This window comes from Heptranchias perlo, chromosome 6, assembly GCF_035084215.1.
Source record: "Heptranchias perlo isolate sHepPer1 chromosome 6, sHepPer1.hap1, whole genome shotgun sequence".
Lineage (NCBI taxonomy): Eukaryota > Metazoa > Chordata > Chondrichthyes > Hexanchiformes > Hexanchidae > Heptranchias > Heptranchias perlo.
Genome location: NC_090330.1, coordinates 15,931,911 through 15,957,817, shown reverse-complemented (window position 1 = coordinate 15,957,817; position 25,907 = coordinate 15,931,911). Strand labels below are relative to the sequence as shown.

The 25,907-nt window shown below is 40.9% G+C and overlaps 1 protein-coding gene across 10 annotated transcripts in view; it reads left to right on the top strand.

Moving 5' to 3' along the window:
* LOC137322774 (inositol polyphosphate-4-phosphatase type I A) overlaps positions 1-25,907 on the top strand; it is a 179,046-nt gene that overhangs the window by 137,124 nt on the left and 16,015 nt on the right. For 6 of the 10 annotated variants that reach the window (XM_067985816.1, XM_067985812.1, XM_067985813.1 and 3 more), the window contains 7 exons: positions 769-1,009; positions 5,675-5,707; positions 8,129-8,301; positions 10,863-10,986; positions 11,844-11,970; positions 16,957-17,097; positions 20,677-20,774. In XM_067985816.1, coding sequence (XP_067841917.1) covers positions 769-1,009; positions 5,675-5,707; positions 8,129-8,301; positions 10,863-10,986; positions 11,844-11,970; positions 16,957-17,097; positions 20,677-20,774 — 937 coding nt within the window. The remainder of the gene's footprint in view (positions 1-768; positions 1,010-5,674; positions 5,708-8,128; positions 8,302-10,862; positions 10,987-11,843; positions 11,971-16,956; positions 17,098-20,676; positions 20,775-25,907) is intronic. The other 4 variants (XM_067985819.1, XM_067985818.1, XM_067985817.1 and 1 more) reach the window with 3 other exon arrangements.

The following is a 25,907-nucleotide window of genomic DNA, read 5'->3' as shown; positions in this document are numbered from 1 at the left end:
TTAACCCTCCAAGAAGTGAGGGGGGGGGGATTTAAAAATGGAGAATCCGCCTCCAACGCGCCCACTTCCGGTTTCAATGGAGGTGGGTTGAGGGGCGGGCGACTAACCTTTCCAGAGGCGGTCTCGTCATTTAAATATTTTAATGAGGCTGCGTGCCTCAAATTTTAGGACAGCTTTAAAGTTTATCGGCTGCGGCCCAGGTTTCCCAGGGCTCGGGAAACCCGGCAGCTGAAGGGAGACGAGTACTGCCGGATCCAGCAGGTAAGTGCCTTTCCAGCACTGCTTGTGGGCCAGGGGGAGCAGGAGTACTCCCCTGGCCCCCTAAGCTGACTTGCTTCCCTCCCCGCGATCAGACACCCCCACCCCGATCTCCCCTGGCCCGCGATGCCCTCTCCAGCTCCCTCCCCCTGATGCTCTCCACTCCCCAGCTGCAGCCTGGTGCTGCAGGCCTTCCCACCTGACAACCAGCCTGTCTCTCAATCAGGGTGTCTAGCCTGTTGACCTGTGCCAAGACCATTGCATTTAATAAATAGGAGTGTCAAAAGACTGCTCCCAGGACCTGCTATTGTTGCTCTTCAGGCCAAGAAGAGGAGCCGGTCATTAGACTGACAGGCTGCCTTCTCCGCCACAGTTGGTACATAGCCCAGGGAGATTAACAAGAAAAATACCTATCCTCAAATAATAATCAATGAATTAAGATTGTTTTCTACTGCAAACCATGAATTAAATGATCTATTTTCTCACCATTGTCATTTTTTCCTCCTTTAGGAGAAAGTGTGGCTTAATGTTGATAAAAGTTTGGACTGTATTATTCAGAGAGTAGACAAACTTCTCCAGAAGGAGCGGTTACGCAGTGATAGCTGTGAGGATGTTTTTCAATGTGACGCTACCTCTGCCAGCAAGAAAGGTAACCAAGAACATCGCGCATACTGGATAAATCCAGGAGCCATAGATGAGAAATATTCTCAATCTCCATCATCATGTCGTTCTTCCAATAAGAGAGCTGCGTGTGAGTGAACATTACCATTTGCTATCCTTTCTAACCCTTGGTATGTTAAGTAAAACAGTTTTCTTGGGAGTTAAAAAAAAAACACCCAGAGGAGGCACCCAGATTTATTGTAAATGTTCACTTTATGTTAAACGAAACAAATTAAATATTGACACGAGGTGATCTGTTGACAGACAGTAGGATGTAACTTTATCCTGCTTCACCAATGAAATTTCTGATGTCTGCTGAGTTCAGGAGGCAGAGTGGGGAAATTGGAAAGTAAATCAACTTGGATTCTTGCTTTTCTTTCTAGCTGCTAATTATATAGCAACGTTGACAAAGATCTGGAAGAAGTCACCTGCCTGCCACCTTGGTTGGTTGAAAGGTCAATAGGGTGGGAAGGAAAAATACGAATTAGGGAGATTCCCAGAGATGGGCACTCATCCGTCCATGCTTCTGCTTCTGGGCTAAGACTGCCTAGCCTGATGAGTTACCCAAAACCATTCCAGATGACCAACAATAGACATGCTTGTTGCAATCCCGCCCTTCCTCCTCCTCTTTCCCCACCGCCCCCCAACCCCTGGCTAAGATGGCATGGCCTGCTCGCACAAAGTGCTGCTACCAGATGGCCTTGAACTAAGATCTCTGAATAAAGAGGCAAGGACTCCTACTACTGTTCCTGGCCATCCTTAAATGGTGACTTTATAAAAGTCATGTTTTTAACGAGAGTTATAGCTTTTTTAACTCTTCCTTGAATGGGCAATGCATCAAAGCACTTGTTGAACATATAAAGCTAATTTTTCTAGTTTGATTGAGATCAGTGGGAATTTTTTGAAACAGCAGATAGGAAAATTAGCAATTTAAAATAGCATACTAGCAAGAGTTTTGTAACTTGTATTTACCTGGTGCATGACACAATATAATCATTGATAAAGAAGTGCCAATCCTAATACTTTGGGGATAATGCCCATCATTGTTTTAAACAAAACTCTGGATCTAATTGTAATATTTTGTGTCTTCTAAATGTTCCAAATAGTTTGGCCTCTTAGTGAGCTTACCAAGGGTTAGTTTTCATTTCATTTTTTCTTAATTTCATATTTTGGCATTTTTAATAGTTAGTTCATCACGCTGTCCGCTTTTGTCTTTGCTTGATCTTTCCCATTCTGCTACCTGTCTTTGCTTTTACTGTAGTTTAATGGACAACTGCAGCTTACTTAAAAAAAAATCTTAAAGGTTAAAGTTTGTTTTTGGACTCCAGTCCTGGAAACGCACCATGTTTTTCCATTATGCTGTGCTCATGCCAGGCTTGGATGGAGAAATGACTTGAAGAAATGAGGGATGAGCACTTGTTTCAAATTCACACATCCACTCACAACTCCTGGAATTTGATCCAAATGTGAATTCTGATAATCATTGTGAGGGATGTTGGCTGATGAGGAAAAAGTGAGCCTCCTTAGACTGCCCTAGAAATTGAACCGTATGCACATAGTCATCAGACAACAGGGTAGACAACTTGAATGTACTGTACAGAGACTCGTGTAACAATATTGTATGAGGTCAGATCTCAAATTAGTTTCACTACTCAACCCAGAGAAAATCCTCTGTACATGAGGTGAATCTGAAGGCTCTTCTTCTGCCGTTTGTTCAGAAATGTGATGGCCTGTTTCCCCTTTTCTATCCCCTTCTAAAGTAGAAATGTGCATGTCAAATACCAGCTCTAAAATTGAAATGTGAAATCTGGATGTCAACCCTTCCTCATCCTGCTCCCACCACCCCCCACTTCCCAAACAGCTCCAGAATTGACTTACACATAGTTTGTGCTTTGCATTTTCTTTCAACATTGATAAGCACAAACCCAGGAATAACCAACTTGATGAAGTACTAGTTTTGATTTTTTTTTTGTTCACAAAATCTTTTTATAAACATATAATGTAACATCAATCATTCCCTTATGCATCATTTTGTTACGTGTGCGTAAAGTTGTACCTGAAATGATGCACAACTTTTCTGGTTCTTCTCCTGCCTCAAAAAACACATTTTTCTTGAAGACTGTGCTGGTTTCAAACTATTTAAATTTCAACAAAAAAAAGTTCTGTTTTACAGAATCTTGCTAACAATTTTTACAAGCAGTCCTTGTGCTTTATTTTAAATCCATTCTTAAAAACATGACTTTCTTACTGTCTCATGCCCATTACCTGTGTGTGTGTGCCTGTGTGCTTGCTTCTGATACTTGTATGCGCCAATAGCTTACGTTTGTTTACAGGGTGGACTGATATGTTTTGCTGATGCTACGGTAGTCCTGGAACTTGTGGATACTGAGATTATAACAATATACAATAAGAAAATAATAAACCAGTATATTAGTGTATCCAGCTCAGGCAGTCACCAGCAAACTCTGTCTTGTTTAAATTAATGTAACAGACAAATCCATTCAAAATAAATTGGGATTGCAGCATAGTTAAAGTTATTGATTAGTATTAATAGTACCTCAAGTCGAATATGTTGTACGGGTTGATGTTGTAACCCTGCTTAATTAAATGCAAAATAAATCAAATGCACGCACTTTGTTGATAACTGATGCCTTGTGACACCATTATCTTTCCACCCTGGTTTTGTGTTATGTTCAGGGTTTATTATGCAAGTCTGAATTCACGTGAAAAGTAAATATTCCTGTATTCTACGTTAATTTAATCTGGAGTGCTGAGCCTAATTTAAAATCAAAAATCATGTTCTCTATGAAATCTCACTGTCCATTATTGTCTGTTTAAATGGCTTTAAAAATGACCACAAAAGCAAGCATTATCACTTGATATGAAAAGCAGCTTTAAAGTCCAACTTCTGTCCTGTTGCATTGACTACTGCATGCTGTGCGATGAGCTGCTGCCTTAAAGAACTCTAGGTATTTGCTCTCACATCTGGGCATTTAAAAAAAAAAAATTTTTAGGAAGAAATGACAGGATTTTTATTCAGTTACGAAAACACTACAGTGATGACTGTTTTTGTTTGAAGATTTTTTTAAATATATAATTTAAGCTATTGTGTCCCAGTTCTGTCCCCATATTATTTTTCATGGCTGGCTAAACCAATTCTCTAAATATATTAATAATTACTGATGTTTAAAATGATTAGCGCACAATTATACACTTTTTTTGTTGCTTTGAGGTCATGAAAACCCTCTTGTTGTCTTCCTTTTTTCTCTTCTGCAGGTCTTGCTTGGGCATGAGCCTTCTATGGCTGGCCTGTTCATTTGTCAACCAGTCACTAGAGGACTGGAGTAACTACACACCTCCAATTTTCCCTCACGCTGTGGGAAAGTCTTTGGGGTCCACTCAGCATCTCTCCATAAACATGGTGCGGAAAGAGTGATCAAGCCTGCATCCCTCCTATCCGTGGCACTGTATACTGGTGCCCCAGTGGACAGTGTAGTCTGTGCAGTTATCTTAAATTACAAGTTATATGTTCAGCTCCATGCATAACTTGCAATTATTTTATTATCTTTGGGGGATAACTATCCACTTTGACTTTTTTGTTGTGGATAATTGTGAAGTATTTCTAATTTTCTTGTTATCAGTAATTTCTTTTTTTTATGCAAAACTTGTTTTTGGTTTCAGCAATTGATGCAGAACAACAATTGCAGGTTCTAGCTGAGAAATAATATAAAAGTGTACCCTTGGGGTTGCTTTTTCCTCTATGGCACTTTAATGCAAACACCTCTTTCCTGTGGCCAGCTGTAGGACTGCTTCAGAGAGTAGTGGAATCCTGGTTTGTATTTTGTGATAGGGTAAACAGCAGAGCCAGGGATTCCTCTGGGGGAGAGAGAGAGAGGGAGGGGAATTGAAAGGCCCTTCATTGCATGCTGCTCTATTGCATCTCCTAACAGCCGGTTGAAGATAGTCACTGGCAGAGGCTTGGGAGCAGATCTCCGATCAGTTCCCCCAGCTAGGGAAGTTGGGAGATGTGAGTAGATTTCAGGGGAAAGTAGAAAATATTTTTTTCATTAAATTTGGATATTTTGACCACCTGTACTGTTTAGAAAATCAGAAATTTGCCTGTAGATACAGATCAAGGGAATTTCTGTCCAAATTTATGCCTAGTTTTTGACATTTTCAAACCTGGGAGGAATATGGAATGGAATCCTAGTCAAGTTAATTTATGGTGGCGATGACAACACCCATTGATATTATTTCTTTTATAATATAGTTACATGATTGGGTGCAGTAATATAAAACCTGTACAGTATTTCAGTCAAGTAACAACGTGTTACATCTTAATGTCCTATTTCAGACTATTGATTGTAATGTAAAGGAGGTTTAATATATTTAATCAGGGTGATTATGGTTTTCTAATATCAAAACTACCTGTTCCAAAAAAAACATCCATTCCTTTGTTTAAAATATTTGTGAGTACTGATGTAACAGGACTTTTGATGCTATCTAGCACATTTTGGAGGTTGGTTTCACTTCAAAGAGACAACCTAAAACCTGTTTTGTTTGCAAAATGCCCAGGTGTAGTCATTGTTGCACTGAAATGCTCTTGCTCTTCAATTAAGTTTTGCTTGCTGCTTTGACAGAGCTGAGTGCGAAGTACCTCATTGTAAAATCCTTCAAAAAAAAGCAAGTAGATCTGCTTGTCAGTAGAAAAAGTGCTGCTTCCTAATCATGCATGTGCACCTCCATTTCTGTGCAGATTGCCACTCCACTGCAGAGGAGCCTACAGAAGGTATGTGTGTTTTCCAGGCCCTTTCACCAGCCAGTTTCTGCTTTTTCATACCTGACCTGGGTTGCAATAAAGCATCATGTTTTTGCACATAGATGCTTCAGCTAGTACGTTTTACAATGGGAAAACTGACCTATTTAAAGTATATTGGTTTGTACATGTTATTTTTGGAACATCACAACTAACATTTGATTACAATTTCTGTCCCGTGTTATGAAGCAAATTTTGTTTAAAATTACCTTTTTAATTCTGTTTTGTAATGGACTTCATTGATTTTCTTTCCACTTGTCTGCAAATCTCTGAAAGTCAGAATAATAGGGCAGGGTGAAGAAAGGGCTCAGATTTTCTTTGTAATGTTAAATACTATGGAGTGGGGGGAGGAAGGCCTTCAGTCCCTTTTGGGAGGAAGTGTCATTGAGAGGTACAGTAGCCTATGTTAATGAACTGGCAACCTAGAGGTTGAAATCCCATCATAGTAAGTTGTGAAATTTAATTCAATAAATCCTGAAATTTGAGGGCTCGCACCAGAAAAAAATGACCTTGCTCTCATTTTGTTGTTTAAAAACCCAAACTGGTTCGGGGAAAGGAACTTGCCACCTCTACTTGATCTGGCCTGCACATGACTAGTCGCACACGATGTGGTTGACTCTTAATGCCCTCAGGGCAACTATGATGGGCAATAAATGCTGCCTTGCTAGTGCCACCTACATCCCTAGAACAAGTTTTTAAAAAAAAACATTGAAAGATGATAAAATTGTTGGGGCTTGAAGCAGTTCATCTACATGTTTATGTACATGTGCACAGTAATACGAATATCACATCTTGATAGTGATTGAGTCAGAAGAAGTTGATAATCTTTCACAGAAGAATGAAGACATTTTTAAGCGCTGAAAAGACCTTTATTATTTCAGAATACAAATGTCTGTTATTTTGCACTGCATCTGTTGGAATTCTTGTGTAAATTTACAATCCTGAAAATTCTGAAAAAGCAAATTACATAAAACCTTAAGACAGTTGTAGCTTGTTTATTCTCTTGCATCCCGCTGTCCAAATTTGGCCAGTCCATAATATCAGAATGTAATTAACAGTATTTCTCAGTTGATTGTTGAGGTTCATGCAAGCAGTTCAGAAAGGTCTCTCTGCACTAGTTTCCCTTCTTCCCCAGTGACTTAGCTGAAACCCCTCATGCTGGAGTTCTACAGGTGAGCATCGGTTAAGGCTGAGATTCAAACTCACTTTTTCGCATTCGTGCCCAGAACTGCAGAGTAAACCTAAGAGACTATCTTCAATTCTTTTTGTGAAAATGACTCACTTTTTAGAACAACTGTCAAAGGAAATAGGAAAGAAAGGCAGGCTTCATAACAGTTGTACTGTCAGAAACAAAGCCAGCGATGTGTAGGCCCCTCCACTCTGAACTGAATTATAATGGCTAATTTTAAACAACATTTGCTTTATAACACCTTGAAACAAAAAAATGTGATTAAATTATGACAGTACCGATGCTACAAAATTAACAGAAAATAAGTATGCTTTTTAAGATGCCTGGAAATGTTATTGTTTGAGCATATGTAAAATTCCTTATAAAATGGCATGATGTTCACACTGGTACTTAAAAACAACTCATGCCCACAAATTATGCTACTATAACAATGTTTTAGTAAATGCTTTTTTAAAAACATTGCTATTGTTGGCATTATTAAGAGGACACTGATTTTTATTTTGTCATAGCTTAAATTTAAAAGTATTAATTAATTGCTTAAAATTGTTTGTTAACTTGTTCACGCTGTTGTCCGTTCAGGAGGGAGAAAGCTTAAATGGAAATAATGTAACTACAGTACAAGGAAATTGAACTAAGGAGAAGACGATCTGAGAATATGGCTAGCTAACTTATGAAGTACCTTTTGAATTGTTTTTTAGCCATAGCTGAAGTAACTTTTAACTCTTTAGCTGAAGCACCAACAGAATACTGGATTTAATATCTGAAATTAAATATAGCACTGTTCCAACTTAAAGAATGAAAATGCATGCTGACTGTAGTTTGTAATAAATATACTAATCATACCACTATATTGAAAATAAGTTGAGTGTAAAATGCAGGATCTCGCATGACTTGTCACTTTTTTCTAAATACTAAAATGTACCACATTTTACAGTGTTGCACTGGGAAACCATTTCATACAATACAGGTAGCACTGGAAACCACACCTGACCTGTGATGACCTGCATAAATGTAAAATTGTACTGTTAATTTGAAAGTTTTTTTTCCCACTTTTTAAATTTGGTTTTACACATTTCTGGATTCTGACAATGTTATCAGTGGGGAGTCAAAAGTGTCAGTCACTAGATCCTGTTGCTCCTGTGTGACAGTTCTTTGTTTCCTCAGACCCTGGAATTGAAAGTAATTATTCCTTTGCTGTTTGACAGGTGAGTGGAGTGAAGCACTTTATCCTCTGCTGACCACACTCACTGACTGTGTAGCCATGATGAGTGACAAAGCAAAGAAAGCTATGGTCTTTCTACTAATGCAAGATAGTGCTCCTACTATAGCAATGGACTTGATTATCCAGTACCGCAGAGACGTGGTCTTTTGTCAGACTGTAAGTTTAGTGTGCAAATGCAGCTATTGTTATCTTTTGAGATTAGGCCAATAATTTTTTTTCTTTTCTCTGCTCTTTCTCTTTTCTGAAATTTCTCCTACCGTGCACATTGCCTAGCCAAGCTCAAGAGGCCTCCTCCAATGCTGTTATATAACCAGATTCTGGAGGCCCAGTCTGACTTGGCCTCAGCTTGCCTGAATTGTTGCCACTTAGACCAGAAAACTCATAGTTATTGCAGCCGCTTTCTGGTACCCCCAAGAGTAAAGAAATTTAGCTCCAGGGAATCAGAAAAGAGGTAAAAAGTTTTCAAACAAAACTTCAAATTATTTTCTGTTTCTATTGCTAAAATATTTTGAACAGTACGGCTGAAGTAATTTCAGAAGACATTTCCATATGTTGATGCACAACAATATATCCTGATAAAGGCATTCACGCCCTGGCTGCAGTCTCTAGAGCTACAAGTGCAGTACTGAGGGTGTGCTGCACTGTCAGAGGTGGTGTCTTTCAAATGAGACATTAAACCAATTAACCGTCTCAGATGGATGCAAAAAATCCCATGGCACTATTCGAAGAAGAGCAAGGGAGTTCTTCTGGTGTCCTGGTCAACATTTATCCTTCAGTTGCCAGAATGATCTAGTCCTTTATCTCATTGCAGTTAGTGGGACCTTGCTGACCTGGCTGTCGGGTTCCCTACAACTGAGTACATTTCAAAAGTACATAATTGGCTGTTAAAAGCTTTGGGACGTCCTGAGAATGTGAAAGGCACTATATACGGTCTTAATTCAGTATGTGGTGTGCAACTGCAAGATTAATTTAAATACCCTGAATAGTGTAATGAAGTTCGTGTGTCATTTCATCCTCTGTTACATGAACTACTTCCACCTATCTCATTGATGATGTGTAGCATCTCATTTGCATAGACCAAAGGGTGCCCAAACCATAAACACAAAAATGCTTACACACTCTGCAGCAGGTACCTAAAACACAACTTAAAAACAATTACTGTAAAAAAAAATTTTAAATATATATCTGTCATAGTGTAATGATATTTATTTATTGAGCAGACTCTTTTGACGCACGTGACCCCCTCAACGCACACGTGACTCTGTCGCTTATTCATCATATCAAAATACAAATAAACTAATCGTCTACTGGTTAAGTTAGCAGAACATCAGAAGAATCTTTTGACAATTGTCAAAACCTTGAAGAATTCCTCTAGTTGTTACATGTAGCAAGATCACAAGTGCATTGGTATTTCTAATGAAGAAAGGACTTGCATTTATCCAATTTTTTGTGTTTCAGGATAACCCCAAGCACTTCACAGCCAATTAATTACTAATCATCATCACAAATGCATTTCAGTGTACACAGTGACCAGAGGAATTCTTTTCTTTTCTCCCCCTCCCCTCCCCCCCCCCCCCCCCTCTCACCAACCCCCGTTTCATGGACATTTAATTCACCCTATCACATTGTGGGACCGTTGGTTTCTGTACAAATATTTTGAATATTTTATGCTCTAATTTGTACTCTGAACATTTAAGGTTTATCTTCTTAATTAACCTCTTACCTATATTGTAAAACTCCAGTCAAGAGAGCATTTCTGCAGCTTTCCCAGCGAGCAATTGTGTCAGTCCCCTGATGGGCAGTGGCACAAATCTTCCCACTGGTTGAGGAGCTTTATGTATCGTGTGGCAACATTTCACCATTGTGCTTCTGTACGAATGACTTGTCAGCATTCATAAGAAAAATATTGTTCTGTTTCCTTTATGCAACTTAACAGGTGGAATGTTTTTTGTGTCTTTATTGCTGAAAATTTCCCATTCCACCATCTACAAGGCACAAGTCAGGAGTGTGATGGAATACTCTCCATTTGCCTGGATGAGTGCAGCTCCAACAACACTCAAGAAGCTCAACACCAGCCAGGACAAAGCAGCCCGCTTGATTGGCGCTCCATCTACCACCTTAAACATTCACTCCCTTCACCACCGGCGCACCATGGCTGCAGTGTATACCATCTACAAGGCTTCTTCGTCAGCACCTCCCAAACCCGAAACCTCTACCACCTAGAAGGACAAGGGCAGCAGGCACATGGGAACACGTCATCTGCACGTTCCCCTCCAAGTCGCACACCATCCTGACTTGAAATATATCGCCATTCCTTCATTGTCGCTGGGTCAAAATCCTGGAATTCCCCACCTAACAGCACTGTGGGAGAACCTTCACCACACGGACTGCAACGATTCAAGAAGGCGGCTCACCACCACCTTCTCGAGGGCCATTAGGGATGAGCAATAAATGCTGGCCTTGCCAGCAACGCCCACATCCCATGAATGAATTTAAAGATACCTTGTGCTTTTTACATGATGCTTTGGTCAGTACTGCTTGTTACTTTGCTTTCACTGCAGAGTAGTTCAAAAAAGAACCTAAGTGAAATGCCCTGAAAAAAGCAAATAATGTACAAAAGGCAAAATGACAATCCTAAATGTCGCAAAATAACCTCTGATGATGTTCATGTTTTTTATTGAATATCATATGCTTTATATTCTTTGTCTTCGATATAGCTGACAGCCCTGATCTGTGGTTTCATTATCAAACTAAGAAACTGCCTTCGTGATGATGGATATTTGCGCCAGCTTTATACCATTGGCTTGTTGGCACAATTTGAAGGTCTTTTAAGCACTTATGGTAAGACATTCATAAGTTTATTTGCGTAATTAGATTTCTGTTGTAGCAACTCTACCTTCCATGTTTGTTACATTCTAAATATCCTAGGAAAGGCTGATGACTAAAATGAAGAATTCTTGTCCATAATGTTTTGTGATATTAGCTGTTTTCTTTTGTAACAGGGGGTTAGAAGTCAAATATACCAGCAGAAATTGCCTACCTTGTTTTGATACATAATCATGAGGACTTTATCCCTGTAAGAGATTTTAACATCATTGCATAAATCAAGTGATCCATTGTCTTTCCACATCTTGTATAACCCAACCTTTCGGACAGTTCCTTAGTCTTTCTCCTGATCTCAATAATAGTTTTTGTTTAATGTACAGTTGCTTAAAAAAGTTGACCATAACTGAAATAAGCCTTTTCCAAAAATTCACCTAATGGCAAATTTGTATCTAGTCAGTTACTCACTTTCTCACTCCTTGGCACTGTTATTGTCCTCAATCAAGTGTACTGTCAGTTTTGTCTTACTGTTTTCTGCCTTAGCAAAAAGCTTCTGTACTGTTCCCCTCCTCCCATAATGGGCTCTGGTTCCATTTTCATGGCACTAATCTTTCTCCGTGCACAAACAATTTGAGAACTTACTGTTCTTCAAGTAAGAATTTGTGAGGTTAGGGCTAAGGCACATCTTTATGACTAAGTAAATGGAGTTTTATAATTGAATCTGGCTGTCTTTCACCTAAGCTAGAAGTATTTAGTGATGGTTCTAAAAGTGGAAAAATGTATCTTTGCCAGCAGTGATATCCTTCCCTTGGTAAGTAAAAGGTTAACAAAAAATGATGTGGAAGCCACGACTAATAAACGTGTACTTTGTGTAGGGGAGGAACTTGCGATGCTTGAAGATATGAGTACAGGAATTATGGATTTACGGAATGTGACTTTTAAAGTAATCCAGGCTACATCTACTTCATCAATTGACATGCTGCCAGTCATTACTGGAAATCGGTAAGTAGCGATCGGTGAAGGATTGTTGTATTTCTTTTGGATAAATTATGCATAGATGTTTTTAGTAATGGTAGGTGAAAAGTAAACACACATACATGGGCACGAAAAACTAAAATTCGTGCAGGCCATTACAGTTAATTCCTTGAAATATGCAAATATATTGGTCAGTAACTCACATCCTGCCCCAGAATTATTGGACATTGAGGTTTTTCTCCATCATTTTGAGTAGAATCTAGTTATTTGATCAGTTGCCCAAATGATTACTATAACTGATCACTACAGGTGATTTCACATGTTTGTTATTGCTCATCACCGACCAGCATTAAACAGCTACCCAGCTTCTCCTTTTAATATCAGCACTTTAATATCAGCTGTTAGTATTGCAACTTTTTATTGCATTCATTCATTCTCTCACTAGCAGTCTAAGTGGAATGGCCCAGCTGTTCAAAGTGCCAAATGGTGCAGAGCAGCTGTTCAATGCCGCGAACTTGCTCTAACGCTGCTCATTGGCACTGTCAGAAGTTAGAAAGCAATACAAGGTAGTCATGAGGTGAAAAGAATGGAGATTCTGGCATAAAATTGATCAGTGCAGCCAACTTGTACTGATTAGTACAACCAATAAAAAATACACAAAAGAAATATTAGTGTGTTGGAAAATGCGATTAGTGCATTATGTCAGCACAATCACTACATGCAGGTTTGCTTAGACTACTGCATCGACAGAAGGGAAATATAGGTGACGTTTATGTTGATCTATCTAAAACAGTTGTAAACAATTTTACAACACCAAGTTATAGTCCAACAATTTTTATTTGAAATCTACAAGCTTTCGGAGGCTTTCTCCTTCCTCAGGTAAACATTTACCTGAGGAAGGAGGAAGCCTCCGAAAGCTTGTAGATTTCAAATAAAAATTGTTGGACTATAACTTGGTGTTGTAAAATTGTTTACAATTGTCAACCCCAGTCCATCACCGGCATCTCCACATCATATCTAAAACAGGGCAGCTCTGCTTTAGTTTGTGCAACTAGTTTGCAGTGACTTCTTCAAATGCCTTGAGACTCCACCCACACCACAGTGATTTATCTGATTATATCCTGCTTCTGTCAAAAGTTCTGGAAAAATCTAAAAATGTTGACATTTTGATCACATATTTCATGAGAGAAAGTTGGATAATACCAAATCATCCAGTGCATAAATATCAAGCAATATCTTCATAGTGGCTACAGCACAGGAAGAGGCCATTCGGCCCAACATGCCTGTGCCGGCTCTTTGAAAGAGCTATCCAATTAGTCCCATTCCCTTGCTCTTTCCCCATAGCCTTGTAAATTTTTCCCTTCAAGTATTTATCCAATTCCCTTTTGAAAGTTGCAGTGCATTCCAGATCATTACAACTCGCTGCGTAAAGAAATATCTCATTGAAACGTATAAAATCCTGACTGCCAGACAGACTGGATGCAGGGAGGATGTTCCCCCTAGCTGGGGTGTCCAGAATGAGGGGTCACAGTCTCAGGATACGGGTAGGACATTTAGGATTAAGATGAGGAGAAATTTCTTCACCTAGAGGGTGGTGAACCTGTGGAATTCTCTACCACAGAAGGCTGTGGAGGCCAAATCACTGACTATATTTAAGAAGGAGCTAAATAGATTTCTGGACATAGAAGGCATCAAGGGATATGGGGAGAGAGCAGGAATATGGTATTGAGATAGAGGATCAGCCATGATCATATTGAATGGCGGAACAGGCTCGAATGGCCTACTCCTGCTCCTAGTTTCTATGTTTCTATTTCCTCATGTCGCTTGTGGCTCTTTTGCCAATCACCTTAAATCTGCGTCCTCTGGTTACTGACCCTTCTGCCACTGGAAACAGTTTCTCCTTGTTTACTCTGTCAAAACCGTTCATGATTTTGGAAACCTTTATTGAATCTCCTCTTAACCTTCTCTGTTCTAAGGAGAACAATCACAGCTTCTCCAGTCTCTCCACATAACTGAAGTCCCGCATCCCTGGCACCATTCTAGTCAATCTCTTCTGCACCCTCTCTAAGGTCATGGCATCCTTCCTAAAGTGTGTTGCCCAGAATTGAACACAATACTCCAGCTGAGGCCTAACTAATGTTTTATAAAGGTTTACCATTGTACTCTTTGCCTCTATTAATATAGCCCAGGATCCCATCTGCTTTTTTAACAGCCTTCTCAACTTGTCCTGCCACCTTTGAAGATTTGTGCATGTGTATCCTCAGGTCTCTCTGTTCCTTGCACCTCCTTTAAAATTGCACCATTTAGTTTATATTACCTTTTCTCATTCTTCCTACCAAAATGCATCACTTTGCACTTCTCTGCATTAAATTTCATCTTATAGATAGATAGATATAGATAGATAAACTGGATAGTTAGGAAGTATGGGATTGAATTTACTGTCTTAAAAAAAATTAGTCATCACCAAGTGGCACTTCAGTCAACCAAGAGAAGGTTTTTTTTATTCGTTCATGGGATGCAGGCGTCACTGGCAAGGCCAGCATTTATTGCCCATCCCTAATTGCCCTTGAGAAGGTGGTGGTGAGCTGCCTTCTTGAACTACTGCAGTCCGTGTGGTGAAGGTTCTCCCACACTGCTGTTAGGTAGGGAGTTCCAGGATTTTGACCCAGCGACAATGAAGGAACGGTGATATATTTCCAAGTCAGGATGGTGTGTGACTTCCTGACTTGCAGGTGGTGCTGTTCCAATGTGCCTGCTGCCCCTGTCCTTCTAAGTGGTAGAGGTCGCGGGTTTGGGAGGTGCTGTCGAAGAAGCCTTGGCGAATTGCTGCAGTGCATCCTGTAGATAGTACACACTGCAGCCATGGTGTGCCGGTGGTGAAGGGAATGAACGTTTAGGGTGGTGGATGGGGTGCCAATCAAGCGGGCTGCTTTGTCCTGGATGGTGTCAAGCTTCTTGAGTGTTGTTGGAGCCGCACTCATCCAGGCAAGTGGAGAGTATTCCATCACACTCCTGACTTGTGCCTTGTAGATGGTGGAAAGGCTTTGTGGAGTCAGGAGGTGAGTCACTCGCTGCAGAATACCCAGCCTCTGACCTGCCCTTGTAGCCACAGTATTTATGTGGCTGGTCTAGTTAAGTTTCTGGTCAATGGTGACCCCCAGGATGTTGATGGTGGGGGATTCGGCGATGGTAATGCTGTTGAATGTCAAGAGGAGGTGGTTAGACGCTCTCTTGTTGGAGATGGTCATTGTCTGGCGCAAATATTATTTTCCACTTATCAGCCCAAGCCTGGATGTTGTCCAGGTTTTGCTGCATGCAGGCACGGACATTCTCTTGTTGGAGATGGTCATTGCCTGGCACTTGTCTGGCGCAAATATTTCTTGTATGGTTAGCATTCATCCTAAGTTTTTTTTGTGTGTCTCTGTACTGCAGTGTTCTATAGAAAATCTATTACAAACTGGGAACTTAAGGTAGTCACTAAACTTGAATTATGATGCAATGGAGATTGAGATTCCATTTCGCATTTACTGTTAATATTTTTTGAGATTCTCTCCTTAGTTCCTCTTTGCTTTACTTGTCCTTTTCTTAACCTCTTTGCTTATTTTCTCAGTTATTTTTATTATCTATAGGCCCCATATGCCCCTTTCTTCAAGTTTAATTTGTTTCTAACAAGTTTGTTTAATCACAGCAATCTGAAACTTAAAGTAGTCTGTTTTAAAGGTGTATATTTATGCTGAAACTTTGCAATCTCCTTTTGAAAAAATAACCCATTATTGATTTGCAGTCCAGTGTGCCAATTTGTGTTTCCACCTCATCTCAGCTAGCTCACTCACCTTTCTAACATCTGGCCTATCCCAATCTGGTGCCCTTGTTCTTGTACTAACTTCCCTTTTCTGTTTGGACCTTACAACAGCAACAACAACTTGTATTTATATAGTGCCTTTAACATTGTAAAATGTCCCAAGGCGCTTCACAAAAGCGTAATCGGACAAAAATTGACACTGAGCAAAAGAAGGAGATATTAGGACAGATGACTGTAAGCTTGGTCAAAGAGGTAGGTTTTAAGGAGTGCCTTAAAGAAGGAAAAAGAGGTAAAGGGGTTTAGGGAGGGAATTCCAGAGCTTGGGGCCTAGATGGCTGAAGGCACAGCCGCCAGTGGTGGGACCAAGGAAGTCAGGGATGTACAAGAGGCCAGAGTTGGAGGAACACAGAGTTCTTGGAGGATTGTAGGGCTGGAGGAGGTTTCAGAGATAGGGAGCGATGAGGCCATGGAGGGATTTGAACACAAGGATGAGAATTTTAAATTCGAGGCATTGGTGGACTGGAAGCTATTGTAGGTCAGCGAGCACAGGGGTGACAGATGAACAGGACTTGGTGCAAGTTCGGATGGGGACAGCAGAGTTTTGGATGAGCTCAAGTTTATGGAGGGTAGAAGATGGGAGGCCGGCCAGGATATCGTTGGAGTAGTCAAGTCCGAAGATAACCAAAGCATGGATGAGCATTTCAGCAGCAGATGGTTTGAGGCAGGGACTGAGACACGTAATATTACAAAGGTAGAAGTAGCGAAATCTTGGTGATAGAGAGGATATCTGGTCGGAAGCTCAGCTCAGCGTCGAATGGGACACCGAGGTTGCAAACAGTCTGGTTCAGCCTGAGATCGTGGTCAAGGAGGGGATGCAATTCCTGACTGGGGAATAGCGTTTGTGGCGGGCAATACGCTCAAAGTGCTCACCCACATTTAACACTACTCTATTTGCAAGCTATCACTTTTGCAGATGTATAGTTAATAAAAACAAGTGTTCATATTGCTGTTATTAACAGATAAAAGCTTAAAATTCATATCACATTCCTCTACCCACTATTTTACTACTGGCATTAATCCATTTATTTTAGTGTTCATCTGTCATTGGTCATTTCTAGGCTGTATTTGTGTGCTGAAAGAATGCCAAAGTTCTTAAGTACACAGGGGTTTAATTTGCTTGCAAAAACCCTAACCTGCATTCATCTTTACAGAGATGGGTTTAATGTGCGAATCCCACTGCCAAGTGCTATGTTCGATGCCTTACCTAGGGAAATACAGAGTGGAATGTTACTTCGAGTACAACCAGTGCTATTTAATGTGGGGATCAATGAGCAGCAAACACTCGCTGAAAAGTAAGTACTACCATCAAACAATCTAAGCAACTTTACACAGTGATCACAGATCTTCAAGAATAGAGATGATATGAAGGGAGAGAACTCCCAAGTACTGGAAATCTGAAATAAAAGCAGAAAATGCTGGAAATATTCAGCAGGACCATCAGCACTTCAAAGGTAGGTTAATATTTTGGATGATGTGGAGATGCCGGTGATGGACTGGGGTTGACAATTTTAAACAATTTTAAACAATTTTACAACACCAAGTTATAGTCCAGCAATTTTATTTGAAATTCACAAGCTTTCGGAGGCTTCCTCCTTCCTCAGGTGAATGTTGTTGTCATTTCCACAACATTCACCTGAGGAAGGAGGAAGCCTCCGAAAGCTTGTGAATTTCAAATAAAATTGCTGGACTATAACTTGGTGTTGTAAAATTGTTTAAAATATTTTGGATGTACACCCTTGCATCAACTGTGTCTGACACAGGATCAATACCCCAAAACATTAATCTGTCTTTAAACTTTTCAGATGCTGATGGACCATCTCAGCTTTTGCAATATTTTCTATTTTATTTGTAGGCATTTAATTATTTGTTTATACTTTTATACTCTCTGTATCTCATTGATTTATCCTGCAAAATATATACTTAACCTGAATCAATCAATCCTACAAAATGAAAATGCCTGGGAGTTTACTTCAGTAGAAAAAAGTTCTTAGCCAAAGGTTTCAAAGAAATCACTAACCCTCTGTCCATGGCCTCCTTAAAAACTAAAATAATCATCAACACTGATTTTATTTTTTGTGTAATTACTCATTTTAATAGATTACCTGCTTCGCTTTACCTTAATTTAGTAAAGCTAGTTTGGGCGGTGGTAAAATTCTACAGGGGTTAAATGGTTAACCCCCCAAAAAACAGGTGCTGGGATCGTGGTGCATGATTAACCCGCCCCCCAGTCATTGAAATGCAGGCAGCACGTAACATTCGCACTGCCTGATGTTTTACATGATTGCTGCAAGCTGCCAGGCCAACCTGTTGAGTGGCTGCTTATCAGCAGGGGGCCTAGATATCGGGAGTGGCTAGCACCACTTAAAGGGAAGGTACATTGTGCCTGCAGGAAGTGGTGGAAGTCAATGATGCAGTATTCTGAAGTATGGTGATGATTGGAACTCTGGAATTTTTAATGAGCAAGAACTTGGCTGCTCAAACTTTGCGGGACTCTTATATTTTCAAAATATAAGATACGGTCTGAACGGAGATCAGGAATCACAAACTTAATACAGATGCAGATCCCGTCCTTATGTTTACAAACTGTTGAGTTCTTTCAAAATATTGAATAAAGGTTGCTCATAACTACATCCCACATCCTCCAATCTGCATGCCAGACCCCACCAATCTGTCGAGCTGAGTTTGTACTAGGCCCGTGAGAGAGCGTGCACCAAAATTCTCTGATGATGCACTAGAGGCCTTGGTGCAAGAGGTGGACAGAAGAAGGGTCATTCCATATCCGCAGGAGGGCAAGAGGCCCTCCAGACATATGCTCCCGAGGCAGTAGGGGACGAGGTCAATGCCAGGAGCGTAGCACCACGAGCATGGATGCAGCGCAGGAAGAAGTGCAATGATTTGACATGAGTGGTCAAGGTGCGCGAGTTCAACTGTCAAGTGGCATATCCTACCAACTACACCACTGGCCTCATCCACTGCTCCATGCACTACACACCCCCCATCACCCACATACCAATACACTCTTTCAATCAGTACTCAACTTTTCCAATCAGATGCTTCATCTCACCCTCACACATTACCACTGTAGCAATCCGCACACCCACAACTTACAGATCACACACGTTGGCAGCTATTCAACCATAACAGCCACATCCCCAAACATCTTGCAGGATGCTTACCGACACACGTCCCGCTTTCTTGCAGGAGAAGGTGGCACATAACAGGAGGCATCAAGTGACAGTGGCTGCATGGAATATGAACCTGCTGTCCTCTCTCAAGATGACAGCATTCCTGTCCCACCCCTGCCACTCCACCAGTGCCCTTGTTGTTGCCTGTCAGCTAGCCAGCCCACTCCATGTAGTGTATTGAAACTTTATTTTAGGAACAGGAATAGGTCATTTAGCCCCTCAAACCTGTTCTGCCATCCATTGAGATCATGGCTGATCTGTGACCTACCCACCTTAGTCCCATATCCCTTGATACCTTTGATTAACAAAAATCTATCAATCTCAGATTTAAAATTAACAGTTGAGCTAGCATCACCTGCCATTTGCGGAAGAGCGTTCCAAACTTCTACCATCCTTTACTTGTAGAAGCATTTCCTAACTTCACTCCTGAAAGTACTGGCTCTAATTTTTAGGCTATGTCCCCTCGACCTAGTATTCAAGTATAAGAGATCTCCAAAAACAGGTACAAATGCATCAACAGCCAGAAGCAATAATCCAGCAACGAACCTTTAACTCCTGCATGCTCCCTTTAAATAGGGCTGGTGGGGGGGGGGGCCTCCAGGCCATTTAAGACCTATTCAGCTGTGCGAGGTTTAGAGAGTGCGTTGGCTGGAGCGTGGAGTTCCAAAATTGCATCTGTCCCTTTAAATCAGCGTTGCACACTGATTACCGCATAATCTCACTACTTTACATGCTGCCAGCTTTCGTTAAGTGCATGTCCACAAACGCCTTTACCAGTATGGCATCCTGCGCACATCACGCCAGAAGTATGCGCGCGCATCTCGGACACCATTTTCAGTGCTTAAGCGTCCCCAAAGCGCCTACACAACGAGTGCTACGCGGCCCAATTTAGTCGCCCATCTCTTTTAGCTTACCTTTAACACTCCTTCACTGGCACTTGAAGTAATGTTGATCAGAGGCACAGTCATGAAGTGAGGAAAGAGAACACTCAAGGCATGCCCAGTGGAAGGGGGAGGTGAACCACTTCTCTCAGTACTACAGTATTTTAGATGCTGTCTTAAACATCCGTACAGCACCAACAATTCCAGACTTGTTCTGTAATGGGTAACAGCAAAGTCACACTTGAGTATTGTCTGCATGGTATTGCTAGTAAAATTCTATGCCCGCCATTCGTTATTCTGTATGTATGAAAAATGAGGAATTGCTGTGATTCTCACAGTAAAACTATTGTGATTAACAATTATTGAGCCTCTTTCACAACCCTTACTCTTGATGACTATCTTAGAATTAAGATAAAAATCTGCAGCTTCAAGCACAGTTTTAATGGCAACTTTCAGGCATTATCGAGTAGGGAGATGTGGGTTCGATCCCTCACTCCTGAGTTACCAATTCCAGCTGCATCACTGCGGACAAGTGTAAGCAACTGGAAAGGAGAGGAAACCTGGGAGAGATCCATCTCTGAGCCACTGTCGCATATTCCCCAGGAGCCGTTTGAGAGTGGCATTAGCGACGAGGTTTACAAGCAAGTTGCCCTTTTGTCCGCAGTTAGTGGGTGGCCTGGGTAATGATAAGAACACAGATAGCTTTACGCTGAACTATATATATTTTTTTAAAGTCCAATTTTGATAAGCATATTGATTTATTGCCATGCAGTGAATATTCATGTTCATGTTTTATCTGGGTTAGGTTTGGAGACACATCCTTACAAGAAGTAATTAATGCAGAAAGTTTGGGCCGCCTGAATTCCTACTATGAACAGTTCAAGGAGGTTTTGCCTGATGATTGTAAGTATATGTAGGTATGAACTGCACTGTTCTTTTCTACATTGTTCCTTCCTCTGATTAAGTGAACGCAGTATGTCGAGCTGCATCTGCAACACTGCAGTTAGCAATTATTTAGCTGAATGATTATCTAAAAATGCCTTGCCTTAATGCTTGAGGTTCAAAGGTTGCTGACACTTGAAATGAAATGAGTCTGGTTTAATTCATGTGTATGAGTTTGAATGCAACTTGTTTCTCTCTTGTTTCTGAAGAAAATGAATTGCAGAGTTTGTAGCTAATAGCAGTTGTGGAATATTGAGACGGGTCTGTTTTACTTTGCATTTGAAATGAGATAAGCTGTACATGAATTTGCTGTCACAAATGACCTTTACATATGTTGGTTAAAGTTTTATTTGGTATTCTATGCTTATGCTACACTTATTTTGAACTCTTTTTGTGAGTGCTTGATGCAATGCTATCAGAGCTCATCATGTTGCTTTGCATTTTGCTGGTTTTTATTTTTACTTAATTTGATTTCCATTTTTACAAAAAAAAACCTTTACATTTGTAAGTAATATACTATTACTGTTCGAGTCCTTAATCAAAAGGTCGCAAGGTGGTTTGTTCCAAAGTATAATGGCTTTATTGAGAAGTTATAATAAGTAACAAAGATGTTAAGATACAAAAGTACAATCTAACATAATACAAGATGAATACAACCTGATACAAAGTTGATCACTGTCCAAGACTTCGAAGTGCACTTTCGAAGGTCCTGATTAGTTGAGCAGTCCAGCCTTGCTCCGAGGATATTCTAATCAGTAACGAAAAGCATCCAACTTTATTGTTTTAGAGACAGTTAACTTTATATTCTCGCTGCAGCTGGGATCATTGTCAGTCCTCCTCCCTTACATCCACATTTGGCCGTACTAGCTCCCTCATGATTAGTTGCCTCCGAGATGCCACTAACTCTTACCTTCAAGCGAAACATAATACAACCAGAGACAACTCCCCTTCTCTAGCTGACACAAAAGGCCATGCGGATGGTATCAGGTGCTCATTACTCAGGCCTTTTCTTTCACATGGTTGTAAAAAGCTTGTCTTGGACATGTAGCAAGCCCCTTTGTTCACAGCTAAACTAACATATTTTACTTTAACACGAGGTTTACAATAATGAAGAAAGCTTGTATAGTGCTTTTCTTACAACATTCCTGTCAATTTTGTTTTTTTTTAAAATGATGATAGCATTAATTCATTAATGCTATCATTTTAATGACTTGGGAGAATAGAAGTAAAAGGTTAATTACTCTCTTAGCAGAGCAAATCTGGGGGGCTGGGGTGGGGGGGGAAAGCTTGATGGAGTCAGTCACCACAACAGCAGTAAGAACCGTAGAATGGTTGCAGCACGGAAGGAGGCCATTCGGCCCATCAAGTCTGTAACGGCTCTCTGCAAGAGCATTCCAGCTAGTCCCACTCCCCCGTCCTATTCCCATACTTTCAGGCTTGCTGTACGCAAGTGAATTTCAAGAAGCAGTGCAATGATTTGAAATGTTCCAGTTGATTTAAATTTCCGATCTCGTCTGCATAAAACAAGACATTATCCATTAGCCGTAAAAAATGCAAAGTTCTGGGGTTCATTTCTTGAGGGATAGAATTGAAAAGCACAGAAGTTATGTTAAACTTATATAGAACCTTGGTTAGGCCACACTTGGAGTACAGTGCACAGCTCTGGTCTCCATATTACAAAAAGGATATAGAGGCACTGGAAAAGGTGCAAAAAAGATTTACATGTATGATACCAGAACTGAGAGGATATACTTATCAGGAAAGGCTGAACAGGCTGGGGCTCTTTTTACTAGAAAAGAGAAGGCTGAGCGATGAGCTAATAGAGGTCTTCCAAATTTTGAAGGGCTTTGATAGGGTAGATGTAGAGAAAATGTTTCCACTTGTGGGGGAGTCCAAAACCAGGGATCAGAAATATAAGGGAGTCACTAATAAATCCAATAAGGAATTCGGGAGAAACTTCTTCACCCAAAGAGTGGTAAGAATGTGGAACTTGCTACCACATGGAGTAGTTGAGGCGAATAGCATAGATGCATTTAAGGGGAAGCTAAATAAGTACATGAGGGAGAAAGGAAAAGAAGGATATGCTGTTGGTGTGAGATGAAGTAGGGAGAAGGGAGGAGGCTCGTGTGGAGTATAAACACCGACATGGACCAGTTGGGCCAAATGACCTGTTTCTGTGCTGTTATTTGTATGTAATCCTGTAACTTTACTCTTTCTCACTGTGCATTTAATGGTGGTATAATGCATCCTGTAGATTTATAAAACCTGCTACATCACACAAAACCTGAGGGTTAAATCTAATGTCATTGATTTACATTTTTGGAAGTACACTGATTACTTCAGAGTTGTGGTTCCATGGGTGATGGTTGCTCTCTAGCACTTTGTCCAAGCGGCGATTATTGATAGTAGATAATAATTGTTCTACAAAAACTGAAACTAGTGGTTATTTAAAGTAGCGTGTCAGCTGTGGCTCAGTTGGTAGCACACTTGCCTCTAAGTCAGAAGGTCGTGGATTCAAGTCCCACTCCAGAGACTTGAGCGCAAAATCTAGGGTGACACTCCAGCACAGTACTGAGGGAGTGCTGCATTGTTGGAGGTGCAATCTCTCGGATGAGACGTTAAACCAAGATCCCATTTGCCCTTTAAGATGGATGTAAAAAATCCAATGGCACTATTTTGAAGAGGAGCAGAGGAACTATCCCCAGTGTCCTGGCCAATATTTATCCCTCAGCCAACATTACCAAAAACAGATTATCTCGTCATTATCACACTGCTGTTTGTGGGAGCTTGCTGTGTGCAAATTGACTGCCGCGTTTCCTACATTACAACAGTGGTAACACTTCAAAAAAAAACTTCATTGGCTGTAAAGTGTTTTGGGACATCCTGAGGTTTTGAAAAGCGCTATATAAATGCAAGATTTACTTTCTTTCAATTTGTTATAGAATAATAAAGGTTACAGCATGGAAGGAGGCTATTCGGCCCATCGAGTCCACGCCAGCTCTATGCAAGAGCAATCCAGCTAGTCCCACTCCCCCGCCCTTACCCCATAGCCCTGCAAATTTGTTTCTTTCAAGTACTTATTCAGTTCCCTTTTCGAAGGCCATGATTGAATCTGCCTCCACCACCCCCTCGGGCAGTGCATTCCAGATCCTAACCAGTTGCTGTGTAAGAAAAAAAATTAAAAAATTTTCCTCATGTCACCTTTGGTTCTTTTGCCAGTCACCTTAAATCTATGTCCTCTGGTTCCTGACCCTTCCGCCAATGGGAACAGTTTCTATCTACTCTGTCTAGACCCTTCATGATTTTGAATACTTCTATCAAATCTCCTCGCAACCGCCTCTGTTCCAAGGAGAACAAACCCAGCTTCTCCAGTCTAACGTGGATACGTTATCCATGTAACTAAAGTCCCTCATCCCTAGAATCATTCTAGTAAATCTCTTCTGCACCCTCTCTAAGGCCTTCACATCTTTCCTGAAGTGCGGTGCCCAGAACTGGACACACTGCTCTAGTTGTGGCGAACCAGTGTTTTATAAAGGTTCATCATGACTTCCATACTTTTGTACTCTATGCCTCTATTTATAAAGACCAGGATCCCGTACGCTTTTTTAACCGCTTTCTCATCCTGCCATGCCACCTTCAACGATTTGTGCACATGTACCCTCGGATCTCTCTGTTCCTGTAACCCTTTTAGAATTGTGCCCTCTAGTTCATATTGCCTCTCCTCATTCTTCCTACCGAAAAGTAACACTTCACTTTTTTCTGCGTTAAACTTCATCTGCCACGTGTCTGCCCATGTTACCTGCCTGTCTATATCCTCTTGAAGTCTATCACTATCCTCCTCACTGTTTACTACCCTTCCAAGTTTTGTGTCAACTGCAGATTTTGAAATTGTGCTCTGTACACCCAAGTCCAAGTCATCAAGAAAAGCAGTGGTCCCAGCACCGACCCCTGGGGAACACCACCATGCTCCTCCCTCCAGTCCGAAAAACAACCATTCACCACTACTGTCACGTATCCAATTCTGTATCCATGTTACTACTGCCTCCTTTATTCCATGGGCTGCAATCTTGATAACAAGCCTACCATGCAGCACTTTATCAAATGCCTTTTGAAAGTCCATATACACCACATCAACTGCATTGCCCTCATCTACCCTCTCTGTTAGCTCATCAAAAAACTCAATCAAGTTAGTTAAACACTATTTGCCTTTAACAAATCCGTGCTCGCTTTCCCTAATCAATCCACTCTCGTCCAAGTGACCGATAATCCGGGACAGAATTAACTTTTCTAAAAGTTTCCCCACCACTGAGGTTAAACTCACTGGCCTATAGTTGCTGGGTTTACCCTTACACCCTTTTTTGAATAAGGGTATATTATTTGCCAGTCCTCTGGCGCCACCCCTGTATCTACGGATGTTTGGAAGATTATGGCCAGTACCTCCTCAATTTCCACCCTTACTTCCCTCAGCAACCTAGGATGCATCCCATCGCGACCGGGTAACTTATCTACTTTAAGTACAGCTAGCCTTTCAAGTACCTCTATCAATTTTTAGCCCATCCAAATCTCAATTATATCTTCCTTTACTGAGACTCTGGCAGCAGCATCTTCCTTGGTAAAGACAGATGCAAAGTACTCATTTAGTACTTCTGCCATCCCCTCTGCCTCCATGAGTAGATCTCCTTCATGGCCTCTAATCAGCCCCACCTCTCCTCTTACTATCTGTTTACTGTTTACATGCCTGTAGAAGTCTTTTGGATTCCCTTTTATGTTGGCCGCCAGTCTATCTCATACTCTTTGCCCTTCTTATTTCCTTTTTCACTTCCCCTCTGAACTTTCTATATTCTGCCTGGTTCTCACTTGTGTTATCAACCTTTTTTCCATTTCATCTTTTCACTATCTCTTTTGTCATCCAGGGAGCTCTGGCTTTAGTTGCCCTACCTTTCTGCCTCGTGGGAATGTGCCTAGACTGTACCTGAACATCTCCTCAAAGGCCGCCCACTTCAATTGCAGTTTTGCCAATCTTTGATTCCAATTTACCCAGGCCAGATCTGTTCTCATCCCATTGAAATTGGCCCTCCAATTGAGTATTTTTAC